Source organism: Eleutherodactylus coqui, chromosome 6 (assembly GCF_035609145.1).
Source record: "Eleutherodactylus coqui strain aEleCoq1 chromosome 6, aEleCoq1.hap1, whole genome shotgun sequence".
NCBI classification, from domain to species: domain Eukaryota; kingdom Metazoa; phylum Chordata; class Amphibia; order Anura; family Eleutherodactylidae; genus Eleutherodactylus; species Eleutherodactylus coqui.
Genome location: NC_089842.1, coordinates 105,362,997 through 105,379,615, shown reverse-complemented (window position 1 = coordinate 105,379,615; position 16,619 = coordinate 105,362,997). Strand labels below are relative to the sequence as shown.

Genomic DNA, 16,619 nt, shown 5'->3' with positions numbered 1-16,619 from the left:
GAGGACATTGTTAAAATCTCATCCACTTTGGCGCTACTGTATCTGCTGCGGATTCTCCATGCAGGGGGATCCATACTAATAATCCATATAAAATCCGCTCTGTGCTTCCACACACATCAGAATATTCTGCCATGTGGAAAGATACACACACAATGTCACTTGCGCAAACCGCAGAGAATAGAACACATTGATTTCAGTGGGTTCCCTCATATTCTGCGTTTTTGCACTTAGTTTGTGCACGTGCAAAAAAATAAATGCTCTATTTGGGTGTGCATTTGCTCACCCAAGGCACCACAGGAGTCTGAACTGCGCAATTTCACGGTGTTAATCGATAACACCAGGGACCAAGTAGGCCCAGTCAGTTCAATCACGGCGCGGGTGTGTCCTGCACCGATGTGAATGGGCCCGGCAGCACAAAAAAGTACAGTAAACAGTGTTGTGCACAAAAGCACGTGATAGCGCTCCCTTCATGGCGCAATCACGGCACGCTCGCGTTTGTACGCCTTTGCTTCTCTGCAGGAACCCTTAGAGTGAATATAAGAGTATGTCCACGTGTACCAGATCTGCTGCAGGTCTGCACCAAATGGTGCAGATTTTAGTATAGATTTGCTTTGGATTTTTCCTTTTTATTTGTCCATTTTTTTATTTTGTTGTTTGTGGTTCTTATTGTCATTTTTGTGTTTTTGTTTTCTTTCACTTCAGCAATTTTCCTAATTTAAACAGTCTGCATAATGACCCAGTTCTAGAATGGCTGCACTGGTGCACAATGTCTACAGTTTAGCAGGTCTTTATCTCAATGAATTGAGGTGTGATCTGCTTACCCTCCAACCAATCCACCTAGAATCCAAGTCTGACAGCTCAGACTTCCTTTGATCTCTGTCAGCCACTGATGAGTTGATGTAATTTACTCCCTGAATGGGGAAAGGAGGGAAATGAGGTCTTACTGGTCACTCCTCCTGGCCCTATATCTCCCCCTTCTCAAGTTCCTCACTCCTCACAGCCTATGTTGAGGACAAGTGTCCAGCTCCACCAGTGTGATGAGGCTCTTCTCCACTAGACTAATAGAAGACCAGTTCTCTAATACCAGAGCACAGACCCCAACCACAAATTTTTGTGCAGTTTTTTTTTTAATTTGATGTCCCAAAAAACCATAATTCTGGATCTCTGTTCATGAGATGAAGGAAAAGTCTGTCGGTTCAGGATCAATCATGGGTCGACTTTCAGAATGGAAGAGTTGGGACCGGCTTTCTGTAATAGACGAAGTCCTGATGGCAGGAAATGATTTGAAGGTAAGTATCAGCAGAATCTTGCTCATCTCCAGGGTAGTTGTGGCAAAAGATATAGTGGCTGATCTCTAGAGGGACTTAGAAAAGATGTTACTTATTACTCCTTATTTGATATTATTTGTATTTTTGACATTTGCTTTGTTTTATTTATTTTTTTGTAAATGTTACTTATTTTTACACGGATACAAGGTATTTTGTTCTGTCCAATACACTCGCAATTTTCTTTTTTTTTCCCCCAAAGATTTTATTCTGTGATGGAAACTTTTTATACAGTGTTTTTATAGTCTGAATTCAATGTTTTTAATACAATCTGTTTTTTAGATATATTATCTATAATGCAAAAACTCACCAGACTTATTATCCGTAACATGTATTACCAATGTATGAGGAGCTACAAGTCCTAACATGTCTTTATTGAAATCAGTTATCTTGTAACCAAAGTGGTCTAACAATGGTCCCTGGTCCATCTAACACTTGGGCAAATAACATCATCCCATTGTTCAATCTGAAGGTGGGGCAGATATTTGTGGTGTTCCTGGGTCCTAGTGCCAGATGGCCCCAACATATGCCCTGCTACATAAAGCAGTGCCAAAAAGTCTATGTGATTTTATTTTATTTTTTTAAGGAGGCGGGGGGTAGTGGTTCTTATATATTTTGCATTGGAACATACTAGTTACATCTATCCCATTGCATAGTGGAAAAGGAGAGGGAATGGTCTCTGTAGGTCATCCCTCAACTGCTATCTCATGGTCAGTCCCTGGCTGTTTAGTGAAGCCATCAGTCTATGTTGTTCTGATCATTTCACCTATTTCCTGGAACCTGACAACTTGAGATGCGGCATGGGCGATGTTGTGATGACACATGTATGTGAATGATCAGTCTGCTATTTGTGCTTCGCCCTGGACCTGTGAAGGCTGCAGTACATTGTCTGGCTCTAAGGTTACATGTTTGTTTTAGTAAACATGGACAGAAAGGCTGTTTGTGTTTTACTGATCCCAGCCTGGAGAGTTGAAGCCCCTCCAAATGTTTTGAGTTCCACTGGAATTTGGGCAAGAATTTGGAGTGGTTTCAACACAAAACATCGCACTGGTCTGCAATAAATGTCTTCGCTTTATCTCTTTTCTGTCAAGCTGGGTGAGAGTATGATCACTAATATAGCTTTCCTGGGTTCCGGAAGGGCAAAGCTCTGTGTTAATGGTAATGGAGTGAAAAATTACAAAACTAGTTACATTTGACTAATAGTGTGGGAAAGCTGTGTGACAACCCCCTGTGAAGGAGGAGGGCACACAGATTTTGCCCAAAAACCACATACACGGTGGGCCACGGAAAATGAGCTTGGCACCACTTTCTTAGCTTTTCTTTGAAAAAACTTTCCTGTATTTGTTGCCCATAGCAACCAATCACAGCACAGCTTTCATGTCGTATACTGCTGAGATAAAATAAAAGCTGTGCTGTGATTGGTTGCTGTGGGCAACAAAGACAAGATTTTTTTTGGACCGCTTTCATAAGAGTGTGGCGCCGGGCAACTTTTGCCTGGCCCACCTTGTATAATAAATAATGGAATAGATTATTAAGTGCAAATAGAGGGCTCCTAGACACCAATGCATTGCAGACTTGTGTTGGATGATCCTGTAGGAACCCATGGGCCCATTCTGTACTTAGAATTCCATGTATGAAAACGGAGGTAAAATACAATGCCATTTTGTGGCACTATATGGCAGCACATAAAGTGACTACAGATTGCTAATACTGACTGATAGGAACTTCAAGTGTCATCATGCAGGTGGCACTGCTATGTGCTGCAGCTCTGATAATACTACTAGGGGGCATCTCGTTGTCAGAGGACTATTTCGATGGTTCGGTCATGTATTTTAGGGTTAAGTGTAGTCAATCCTGATCTTCCTACTAATAAACCTTCATGCTCTCCATGTAACTCTACATTGTACCTGCGTGGACCTATCTTAGTGACATTTTGCAATAATGAATATACATAGATATAGGAACGTATCTCTTTATCAGGCTCGTTAAACCACTGCTTACTGCTAATGATGGAAGGGGTTAAAGTGAGGGTGGCAGCAGCAGCAGTTCTCATTAGCAGACAGTCACAGGCATGACACCAGCTGCAGCGCTCTTCTCCCTGCCCACTATATGCAAATATGCTCTGCCTGTTTTTCTTAAAGCTACAGAGTCAATTTAGGAAGAGAAGAAGGGAAAAGAGCAAGGAATGCGATTGCCATGACTTCAGTAATACCCGGAGCAGCAATGCAATCTGCTTTATTGACTGTTGACTTTGTGCTGGGTGTTGACGCAAGACTTCCATCCTTCTCTCAGTAAGATATGAGATTTGATATTAACTGGAAGGGAGAAGAGAGGCATATTTGTGACATCCCCTGACCTAGGGGAAGCTGAGTAGCATTGTACATGAAACATAATGGTATACAGTCTATTATTGGAGTTGGGCTTTTCCAGGTAGAGGTGAGTATTTGTTTTTTTTTAATATGCGATGGGTTTTGGCTGTGCTGCTATTATTGTGCTTATTGTAGTTGCCTTTTACTTTGTTGACATGCAAAATTCTTAGTGTTTTCTCTTGGTAGGAGATGAAAGAACAACCAGTTGTTATTATTACTACTGTTATTAACCAATCAATCACCATTATTAGAATGTTATTACAGAGTTGTTATTAATATTAATTCAGATGATTGATATTTCTGCTACCATTATTTTATATTATTACTATTAGCAGTAGCAGTGATAATATTCTCATACTTTATTACGCCTCATTATAATATTACAATTATAGCATTACTTCTATGGCGATTGATTGATTATGTGCCGCAATTCAATATGTATGTTAATTATGTTTACATTGGTGTTACTAATCTTTTGAAAATTTAGCATTGACCCCCACCCTCCAGGGAGCAGAGATATAGGGCATTGTATGGGGTGACCCTACACTAGCTGGGGAGCTGGTGTTCACTGGTGATTTAGCTTCCCTAATTAACAAAATGATGGTTATACAAAATTACAAGCCTTGCATTACATTACAGTTACAAGCGTTAACATTACAACTATCATTTAGTTGAATGGTTAAATGAAAAACCTATATGGGAAAGAAAAGGGAAGTAGGGGGGGGTAAGAGATAAGCAGGTAGACCAATATAAATCAGCTTGTCAATAATACATATCCTCAGGTATTGATATGTAATATGACTGTTTTATACAAAGGACTATCCGATGAGTGGTGGAAGGGGGAATGAAATACGTTATGCTCCAGCATTATCTTCCTTTTCCCTAAACGCTTTCCTAAAACCGCATTTTAACGTGTACATTATGGGCAAAAGAACAGCCTCCTATAGCTCTATTGGGATCTTTACAAGGTTTTGTGGGCATTCAGCGGAGTATATTAAGATGAACCGGCGATATTCAAGAACCATTCCACTATATCTGTGTGTCTCTTCCCAAATGCGCTCAAATGTTCCATTATCATATTTCATTCACCCTTGCAAACCGCTGAGGAATAGTAGGCAGGGAAGAAAATTTCCAGAGGGGAGGGATGCAAGCTTTGAAAGACATTAGTAAAATACCTGGTCAGGTAACGGGTGGTACCCGAATGGTCAATAATGAGTAGGACAAAAGAGCAGGTTTGTTGGGCCCAAAGTGGATTGGCTAGTAGTCTACCACATTTGTAAAAGGAGCAACGAGAGTGGCTTTAGCCCTGGCCATTTCCAGGGAGCATAAGTGCCCCCTAACGGATGAACTCAACAAGTCTCGCTGCCATGGGGTTATGTTTGTGGGATGTTTTGAGCTGCCGAATTTGAGCTACCGGTAGGAGGTTTTGAGAAAGTCGCATACATTCGTTCTTTAAAAATAATGAGTATCCCTCTTAAACAGCATTTGTGGGCCTCCCAGACCAGAAGGCAATTAACCAATTTGCATTGGTACTAAAAAAGCGCTCCAATTCTGAGACAATTTATTGAGATATAGAGAGATCTTGCAAGAGAGATGAATTTAATTACCAAGGACCCTGACGTAGATTTGGAGCCTCTAAAAGTAGTGAAAGGGACACCGGGGTGTGCTCAGAAACTGACAACAACTCTATAGATGAGTCTGACACCAGCCACAGCTCAAAGCGCCTGATGAGGAAGAGAACAGTTCTAGTATAAAGAGTGTAATGGGGAAAAAAGAAGAAGAATCTCTCTCTTTTGGTTTTGGAATATGTCGGACATCCAAGAGCTGGTATGAGTGCAGGAGACACTTGAAACTCTTAAGAGTGGAGTGTGGGAGAGTCGTAGCTAAGTTTAGTTTCTTTGAAACCCTCATGGTCCAGCTGTAATGTGGTCATAAAAATGCTTCTTTTTAGTCACATCTGAATTTTAGAGATTTTTGGGGAAGGTGTGAGACTATAAAATATCAATTTTTTGTTTACCGTGTATTGATACATATTAGGGCTAATGCCCATGGGCGAATTTATAGCGCAGGAAAAAAAATTGCGAAATGTTCTATTTTAACACGTTTTTCCACGGTCGAAGGTCTCTATTGATATAGTATTAATGGAGACCGCAAAGAAACGTGGTAAAAAAGTGCATTTTTCCGTGATCGCCTGTGGGGACTTTTTAGTTTATCCCCGCGGGATTCCCACGGCGTAAAACAGTGGGTGTATCCTGCTTCGTGTGTGGGCATGAGCCCTTACTGTTGCTTCGATTGAGGATGGACTCACACGACCATAGTTGCCAGCGGACCACTTGCGTATCTCTTGCGCATGAGAACGCAGCAAGTACGCAATGGCACACGTACTTGCTGCGTGCCGCCAATCCCCAGACACTGTCTTGGCATGTATGCCCACGTACTCTGCGTCAAAATAAAGCATGCTGCAATGTATTCCACGTGCATCGTGTGAGCGGCACAATTAAAAGAACTGCGCGTGTAATACGCTGTAGCATACGCTCGTGTGAGACCGGCCTTACATTCATGTGGTCTGCATGCACCCTTTTAATAATAGTTAGTGTTACAGATATTATTATAGTTCTATAATGTGTTATTTTGATTCTTTATGTTCTTATTTAGAATTTTATGTTCATATTGTTATGTTGTATTATCTTACGTTACGAGCTTTTGGATTTTCAGTGGTATTATCTGTTGCTCTCGGCCTGAGTCGCTGCACTACCTGTATATTTCAGTACTCCTTCCAGCCCAGTTTTGTTATTTGTTGCGATTGTTAATGTCTGCTGCTGATAAGTTGACACATTGGTATTAGTCTCAGTTATTGTCTGGACCGTGGACTGTAATGACCCCAATGTATACAGTAGCTGCCAGGAAAGACCTGATGCATTTAGAAAACCTTTAGAATAAAAGCACCAGGATTAGGATCCTGTACATAAGGGGTCTTTGAGTTCCATCTTTTGTCTGACCCTGAAGACTGAAGTGTTGTGTCTTCTTATACTGTATAATTGCTTTTTCTGAGAACTCTCTGTAGGGCTTTAATGACAGAGTGTATTGTATACAGTGTAACTGATAATAGTGTCGATCACGAAGAATAATATTGTTTTTGGTTCTCCTTTTTTGCTTAGGCTCCGGGGAGAAGAAGAAAGAATATGAATGAATTCCTTGGGGATGCCACTATTCCCATGCAAGATTCTCTCCAGAATTTCAGCTGCTCTCTGCCCAACAATGACACTTGGAAGAACAGAGCTGCCAGTCGATTCAGTGGCTTCTTTGGATCTGGCACTACCGGGCCATTTGGCAAGGTGATCTTTGTTATATTTATTTATGCAATTTAGTATATTATCTATCTATCTATCTATCTATCTCATATCTATCTATCTATCTATCTATCTATCTATCTATCTATCTATCTATCTATCTCATATCTATCTCATATCTATCTATCTATCTCATATCTATCTATCTATCTATCTATCTCATATCCATCTATCTATCTATCTATCTATCTCATATCTATCTATCTATCTTTCTATCTATCTCATATCTATTTATCTATCTATCTCATATCTATTTATCTATCTATCTATCTATCTCATATCTCTCTATCTAATCTATCTTATCTATCTTATCTATCTATCCATCTATCTATGCCATGTCTATCTATCTATCTATCTATCTATCTATCTATCTATCTATCTATCTATCTATCTATCTATCTATTATGTATCTAATATCTATCTATGTATCTATCCTCTCTCACACGAGCATTTTATCCCGGCGATTTTGCCGCAATAAAACGCTAGTCGAAAATCGCAATTATCTGAAACTTTGAAATAGGATAGGACTTATCTTTTTGCTGAAATACCTAGCCGGTTCCCATAGACTCCTATGGGAGCCTATGAGAGCTGTCAGAAAAGGGGAGGGGGAGGGAGGTTGGGGGGAGTTTAGCAGCGTCTTGCATAGCAAAAATCCTTTCCTCTCCCCTTGCCAGCAGTTCCTATTGGCTGGGGAGAGAAATTAGCATGGCAAGCGCTTCTAATGTTCCTCCCCCTCCCTTTGCTTGCATCTCTAATAGGCTTCTATGGGAGGTTCTATTACCGCGATCAGCCAGCAAAGGGAGGAGGAGCGAGGGGGAGAGATTTTAGCAGCGCTAAAGTCTCTCCCCTCGGTCGACAGAATACCATGCTACGGCATTTATGCGCCGTACTCAGCTGCCTGAATGGACGAGATCTGAAGATTTAGCCATGACCTAATTTCGGCTTTCTCTCAATTATGCGATTTTGAGCCGCGATGTGAGCAGCCGAAAATCGCAATGCCTGTGTGGAAGAGCCCTAAAAGTCATGTGCTCAGCCTGCCATTGGTATGTTAACAAGAGAAAATAGATTGTATCAGTGTATTAGACCATCAGTGCTGATTGCTAATGGACTAAAACAGCAGCCACCGTTGAATTAGTGTTAGACACGTTGTAACAAGGTGAAGTTTCAAGTGAAACCAGCCAGGGGTCAGGGCTTCAGGTGTTTCAGGGTCAGGTCTTCAGGTGTTTCATAAAGCCTTCGGAGGTTCCGACAGGTATAGCAAACATTGCTGTGTTTTCTTTAGCTCACAGCATTTGTGCAGGGTGATAATATGTGCGTCACCAATTGTTCCAGAACTACTAGTTTCAGCATGACCAGTCACACCCTACTGTATACACCTGTTCAGACGTATTACATGTCCTGTATATACAGTCACTGTTTATATAAGGGATTGTTTATAGGAGAATATACAATATATGTGGTAAGATGTGATTAAACACACACACAGATGAAGCAGAGCTGAGTATGTAATTCACAATTTAGCAAAGCAGAGTTTGACAGATCATCTTATCTTACTGGGGTCTCATACCTATAGCAAAACTCTATACAAGTCCCATTTGTCAGCAAGTCCTATTATAGACATCACTCCCACCTAGTACTGTATTCTGTCCTCCATAAAATGATGTCCAATGTAACATGCCATAATAGGAAATCAGAGGCTTACTGCCTTACAATATGGGTGCTGTATAACGGATCCTTAGGACATTGACCCATTCTGTGCATAGGATGCTATAATGACCTATGCTAGGTCCATTAGATCAATGAGGGGTCCGGGTATTGCACCCCATGTATGGACACTGGAATGTGACTGTATTAGTTCAGAGTGCCTTAAGGTAACACATAAAAACAAGCTGTCCTAAAACTCAGGTCCATTATATTATCCATACATCTATCAGCAGTTACCCAAATTAATGTCTGCGATCTGTCTCTTGTATAGGTGTGAATGACCCATGATGAGGTATAAATGAGTCTGTCACCCATCCAGAAACCCATATACAAGGCGAAATTCTCACCTCTCACCTGCCAGTGCATTTAGGAAGAAAAACTGTTATTTTAAGCAATTAGGTTTTCACACTTTTATAAATACAGAGAACTATTTATCAGCAACTTATACTGTAGCAGAGGAAAGAAAACGGTGCTTTTCATAAGGTGGATTGAAGGTGGTGGTGGGGGATACACATCAGATTATCCTACCACAGACAGATAGATAGATATGAGAGGAATTATAGCATCCAGGTAGCTCGATAAATAAAGGGAGGATTGAAACATTGCATTGGGGGGAATAAATAAATCACTACCTTGACTGGATCTATTAGTAGTGCAGCCATTCCTTTGCTCTATTTACTCTGGACCCATAATCAAGGTGATGGATGGATGGATCGATATGAGATAGACAGAGAGATATGACATAGATAGATAGTAGATAGAGAGATAGATAGATATGCGATATTAGATAGACAGACTGATATAAGTGTAAGCTAGATAGAAAAGAGAGATAGAGAGAGAGATATGAGATAGAGAGAGATATGAGATATAGAGAGATATGAGATATAGAGATAGATAGATAGACATGAGAGAGACATGAGATAGATAGACATGAGATAGATATACATAAAAGAGAGATATGAGATATTAGATGGATAGATAGATAGATGCATAGATAGATATTGCATAGATAGATAGATAAATATGAGATAGACAGATATGAGATAAACAGAGAGCTAGACAGAGAGATGTGACATAGATAGATATGAGATAGAGAGATAGATAGATAGATAGATAGACATGAGATAGATATACATAAAAGAGAGATATGAGATATTAGATGGATAGATAGATAGATGCATAGATAGATATTGCATAGATAGATAGATAAATATGAGATAGACAGATATGAGATAAACAGAGAGCTAGACAGAGAGATATGACATAGATAGATATGAGATAGAGAGATAGATATGCAATATTAGATAGACAGACAGACTGATATGAGATAAGTAGATATATAGATATTAGAAAGATAGATAGATAGATATGAGATAGATAGATATGGCACAGATAGATAGACATGAGAGAGACATGAGAGAGAGATATAAGAGAGATATGAGATATTAGATAGATAGATGCATAGATAGATATTGCATAGATAGATATTGCATAGATAGATAGATATAGCATAGATAGACATGAGAGAGACATGAGATAGATAGACATGAGAAAGATATAAGAGAGATATGAGATAGAGATATGAGATATTAGATAGATAGATAGACAAGACAGACAGACTGATATGCGATAGATAGATAGATAGATAGATAGATAGATATGAGGTAGATAGATAGATAGATAGATATGGGATAGATAGATAGGCGATAGATAGATAGATATGAGGTAGATAGATAGCTAGATATGAGGTAGATATGTAGATAGACATGAGATAGATAGACAGATAGATAGATAGATATGGGATAGATAGATAGATAGATAGATAGATATGGGATAGATAGATAGATAGATATGAGGTAGACAGATTGATAGATTGATAGATTGATAGATAGATAGATAGATAGATAGATAGATAGATAGATAGATATGAGATAGACAGATATGAGATAAACAGAGAGCTAGACAGAGAGATGTGACATAGATAGATATGAGATAGAGAGATAGATAGATAGATAGATAGACATGAGATAGATATACATAAAAGAGAGGTATGAGATATTAGATGGATAGATAGATAGATGCATAGATAGATATTGCATAGATAGATAGATAAATATGAGATAGACAGATATGAGATAAACAGAGAGCTAGACAGAGAGATATGACATAGATAGATATGAGATAGAGAGATAGATATGCAATATTAGATAGACAGACAGACTGATATGAGATAAGTAGATATATAGATATTAGAAAGATAGATAGATAGATATGAGATAGATAGATATGGCACAGATAGATAGACATGAGAGAGACATGAGAGAGAGATATAAGAGAGATATGAGATATTAGATAGATAGATAGATGCATAGATAGATATTGCATAGATAGATATTGCATAGATAGATAGATATAGCATAGATAGACATGAGAGAGACATGAGATAGATAGACATGAGAAAGATATAAGAGAGATATGAGATAGAGATATGAGATATTAGATAGATAGATAGACAAGACAGACAGACTGATATGCGATAGATAGATAGATAGATAGATAGATAGATAGATAGATAGATAGATAGATAGATAGATAGATAGATATGAGGTAGATAGATAGATAGATAGATAGATAGATAGATATGGGATAGATAGATAGGCGATAGATAGATAGATATGAGGTAGATAGATAGATAGATATGAGGTAGATATGTAGATAGACATGAGATAGATAGATAGATAGATATGGGATAGATAGATAGATAGATAGATAGATAGATAGATAGATAGATAGATAGATAGATAGATAGATATGGGATAGATAGATAGATAGATATGAGGTAGACAGATTGATAGATTGATAGATTGATAGATAGATAGATAGATAGATATGAGGTAGACAGATAGATAGATAGATAGATAGATAGATAGATATGAGATAGATAGATATGAGATAGATAAATAGATATGAGGTAGATAGATGAATAGATAGATATGGGATAGATAGATATGAGATAGATAGATATGAGATAGATAGATAAATAGATATGAGGTAGATAGATGAATCGATAGATAGATATGAGATAGATAGATATGAGATAGATATGAGGTAGATAGATAGATATAACAGATGGATTATTATTAATAGACAATAGGAGTTATAATTCTTGGCTGCTATTCAGATGCAAGTTTAACCAGCAGAGTACAAATAATGAGATCGATTCTTCCATCATGAACCGTGACCTGTGCTGTATGTAATGTTATGGTTTGTACAATGTCGTTATGTATATTTATATTGTTTTTTATTCATTTGCTCCAGATCCATCCTTGCCTGTAACATATCTATTCGATTAGTAATATATAGCGTTTTCCCCTAACATAACATTTTTACTTTTGAGCTGAAGTTTTGTTTTCCCATGTTACTGTTACCCTCTGTAGTTGGAGGCATTGACTTGTATACCTGTTTATAATTATCGGGGGCATTCATGTACTTTTCATGCTGATCAACGCCAATTAAAAAAATGAAGTACAAGGACTGCTGCTATTATGTGCCTGAACCCCGGGGATAGATGCCTTTTTTATGACTCAGCTGCCTGTATCCTTTTTAAGGATCATGTTGCCCTGTCAATATTTTCGAGTTGTCCGGGTAGCTCCAATTGTCTGGGGCTCATTCAGTGCCCCGACCCTCGCCCGTTGCTCCCAGCTGTTGCTTTTCTTTTATAACCCTCATGGGCTTTGCCAAGTGTCCAAGCACGAGCCACAGTAACCGCCGAACAAAGAAGGGAATCTGCTCCATCCCAAAGTGTCACTGCCCCCTACTAATCTCATTTACATACATTAGCAGCAGTCTGGTTAGCGGATAACGCAGATCTTCCATATATAAAATACGGTTGACTTCTTAAGTGTTATTTATACGTCGCCAGCTGTCTAGAGCGGGACTGAATGGAAATTCAAATGACTTGAGACTATTCTGATATCTTCTGCTTTTGTTATAGGCTGGGTTGTACTTTTAACCCCCTGATCCCTGGAATGCACAGGACTAATATTTCTTTACGTCTCTTCTATACTGATCTGTGTATATACTTTATGTCCTTTCTATAGGAGATTGATAAGATGGAGCAATTGGAAAGTAAACTACACTCATACAGCATGTTTGGGCTTCCAAAACTTCCCCAACAGTTGTGCTTTGACCAGGATTCTTGGGAGGAGGAAGAGGATGACACAAATCTCAGCCTAGAAGACAGCTGGCAGGAAATTATTGATGTTCCTGAGGTAAGTTCAAGAATAGTAACCTAATAATGTAGTGGTTTTGGGTGAATGAAAGGCTGTGGACAAGTTTGGGGGGCATAGGATAGATGAGCCCCCCACCGAGCTGCAGAACATGGGTCCAGAGTCCCCTTCTTCTGTCACTGCAGCCTCTCTGCGCCCTCCGGCAGTGACAACAAATTGAATGCAGCATTGGCCAAGCATGTGTTCCATTCATTTCAATGGGGCTGATAGAAATAGCCAAGTACAAGTGCTTGGCTATCTTACACAGTCCTATTGAAAGAGAATGGCGTGGCACCGTGCATGTGCGACTGCCATTGTAGTTAATCTCCTTCTCACTGTGGGGGGTGCTGTAAGCAGGAAGGGGAGCAAGGAACCTCCGTTCTCAGGTCTGTGGGGATTTTAGTGGTGAGACCTCCACTGATAATACTTATGATTAGAGATGAGCGAGCGTACTCGGAAAAGCACTACTCGCTCGAGTAATTTGCTTTATCCGAGTACCTCCCCGCTCGTCCCTGAAGATTCGGGTGCCGGCACGGAGCGGGGAGCTGCAGGGGAGAGCAGGGAGGAACGGAGGGGAGATCTTTCTCTCCCTCTTTCCCGCCCGCTCTCCCCTGCTCCCCGCTGCGACTCACCTGTCAGCCGCAGTGGCACCCGAATCTTCAGGGACGAGCACAGCAATACTCGGATAAAGCAAATTACTCGAGCGAGTAGTGCTTTTCCGAGTACGCTCGCTCATCTCTACTTATGATCTATCTATCCCATAGATGTATTTTTGGCTGAAAAGCATTTTTGCAATAGGGGTTTATTATATATAATATCATGCTGCAGGATGCAGTTCACATCGCAGTGAAATACATCAGTGAACCGGTCAGTCTCCAGCCCCTCTCTTCTCTCCTGAACAAATTTCAAAGCCGATTTCTTACCAGATTAAAGCAGATATCACTGTGATCAGCTTTCTGCAGATTACTATATACTGTGATACATAGAAACTGCAGATGCCAGAGTGTGCAAAATTCGTAATGAAATACTATAGCAAAAATGCTTTTTAGAGAGAAATATATGCATTTAAAGTAGACCTGATATGGGAGATAGTCAGCGGGCCTGACTGCATAGCTCTGCACCCTTCAACCCCAATGACTTTATCTCTATTTTTTTCATATCCACCTTTGTTCCTCTGGACGGACTCTTCTTAGGTCTAGCTCCCACTGCTGTCAATGTGTCAAGTTGAAAGTCCTCACCACTGTTAAAGGGCAATGTCAGGCTGTCAATCAAGTCAATACAGAAACTATATTGGAACACTATATAACTTTTCATTATAATCTTTGTAATGTCCTTTTAATTATGGTCATGATTTATGGTTTCATGCATGTGGCAAACTATGTACACTCCATGCGCTGCCATATTGTGTCTCCTTAAGGTGCCATATGATGATTGGAGCCTACATTACAAAGACATGGTTTACAGAATGGGTTTTGTTGTTGTGGAAGTATAGTCAATGATCCGTGAATGGAACACGGTGGAGATAGAGAGTCCATAATCTTCTCAAAACTTTTGGTCTTTTCTCATATCATACATAAAGGATTGCGTTATGAACCAGAGTCTTACCAGAATGCATCATCTCACAATAGGTCTATAGAAATATATTTTAAACAGTCATATGAATGAGCACTCTATGACCTTCCTATTCCTCGTAGACACTGTGAAAGAAGACTCTGATCTGTAGGGTTCTGGTGGTGGGGCCCAGTCTGCTAGTCTAGACTTGCTTCTATAGGTGATTTGTAGCCCTTGGTTCTGCTGACACCGTACATCATGCTGACCATTGTTCTGTGTTCTTGCAGACTTTATCAAGACGCCAGTGTCACCAGCAGGAGGCCATATGGGAGCTGATCCACACCGAGGCCACATACATCAAGAAGCTGAAGGTCATAACAGATGTGAGTAGTACAAGTCTGATGGAGTTTACTCATACATACACATTAGTAGATACAATACAAACATACATAAAGTGCAATTACAATGCAAATATACATTTGCTAGACCCATAGATCATATCAATAAATATATAGTACATATACAACTATACATATATATTTTACATATACAGTACATAATGCAATTATACATAAATGTACTAGACATAATAGCTGCTCTATATAGAATGAACAGATATAGATACATATAATATACCCCTAAACTTACAGTATATGCATATAATACATAAACATACATTTAATATACATACACTAAAGCTCATTAAATTAAATACACCACCCGATTTTTAGGAACAAAAGAAGTTAGTTTGTGATGAATATGGATTTATTTAGGAAAATACATAAATACTGCGATCACTGCTGAGACTGGATAGTTGGATGAGGGAACAAGTTAAGGAAATCATGGCTCAATTCATTTGTAAGCAGCTGCGTATGTGGCTGTGTCCTGCAGTGCAATTCTGTCCTTTGTGAAAGGTCCCTTAAATTCCTAATTCTCCTCACTGTTTCACCTCTGTGTGAGGAGCACGTGTCGTTTCTCTAGCAGTGAAAGGGTTACAATCTGTGTCTTTTCATCTCTCAGAGAATCGGATCCTATCCTTATATATAGTATGTGTGTATGTATTTTTGGGGGCTGGCCATGCAGAGTAGCTGGGGTGAGCCCAAGCTGAACTTTTGCACCTGGGTCCATGGGACTTTAGCTACACCCTTGATACCTAATGCCTGGTTTAGACATAAGGATTCTCACTCAAAAGTCATCTTTTGAGCGATAATCATTGTGTGCATTTACACGGCAAGATGATCTCTCGAAATTCGCTCAAATGGCAGTTTTGAGCGTTCATTTTGCATTAGTGTGTAAATGAAGGCTCACGCTGTATGCAGAAGACAAGCGGGACCGCTATCTTCTGTATACAGCTGTTGTCTCCTTGGAGCGCTCAGCTGGTATACAGCTGAGCTTTCCGAGCGGGGTATGCAGAACACAGCTGGACTGCTGTCTTCTGCATACTCCTGCTGTGTTCATGGAGCGCACAACTGGTATACAGCTGAGCGCTCAGAGCGTGGTATGCAGAACACAGCTGGACCGCTGTCTTCTGCATACTCCTGCTGAATTCACGGAGCGCACACCTGGTATACAGCTGAGTGCTCCGAGCGGGGTATACAGAACACAGCTGGACCGCTGTCTTCTTCATACTCCGGCTGTGTTCTCTGAGCGGGATACCAGCTGAAGCAATAGTATCAGTGGTATCCCGTTGGCAACCTGCGCTGAAAGAGAACGATGAACAACTCGTTAACAAAAACGTCACAGTGTCTGTGCATTTAGACCCAACGATTCTCGCTCAAAAGACGACTTTGAGCGATTTTTCAGTGATAATCATTGGGTCTAAATGGGCCTTTAATTACATATATATATATATATATATATATATATATATATATATATATATATACTATAGACCTACATATTGATGTACTCATACATATTTATCCTTCAGTCTGAGGGCTGCTTCACATGGGCGTGTATTTGTGCCTTTATGCGGCCGTGATAATCACGGCCGCATAACGGGACGAGAAGAAGCCATTGATTCCAATAGTTTCGTTTTCATTATTCTCACCC

At 39.7% G+C, this 16,619-nt stretch overlaps 1 protein-coding gene across 6 annotated transcripts in view; it reads left to right on the top strand.

Annotated features, from left to right (window-relative positions):
* PLEKHG5 (pleckstrin homology and RhoGEF domain containing G5) overlaps window positions 1–16,619 on the top strand; it is a 207,386-nt gene that overhangs the window by 175,695 nt on the left and 15,072 nt on the right. For 4 of the 6 annotated variants that reach the window (XM_066607336.1, XM_066607335.1, XM_066607338.1 and 1 more), the window contains 3 exons: window positions 6,853–7,029; window positions 12,849–13,019; window positions 14,855–14,950. In XM_066607336.1, the coding sequence (XP_066463433.1) occupies window positions 6,853–7,029; window positions 12,849–13,019; window positions 14,855–14,950 (444 nt within the window). Of the gene's footprint in view, window positions 1–1,241; window positions 1,290–3,603; window positions 3,762–6,852; window positions 7,030–12,848; window positions 13,020–14,854; window positions 14,951–16,619 lie in introns of those variants that run through there. The other 2 variants (XM_066607340.1, XM_066607339.1) reach the window with 2 other exon arrangements.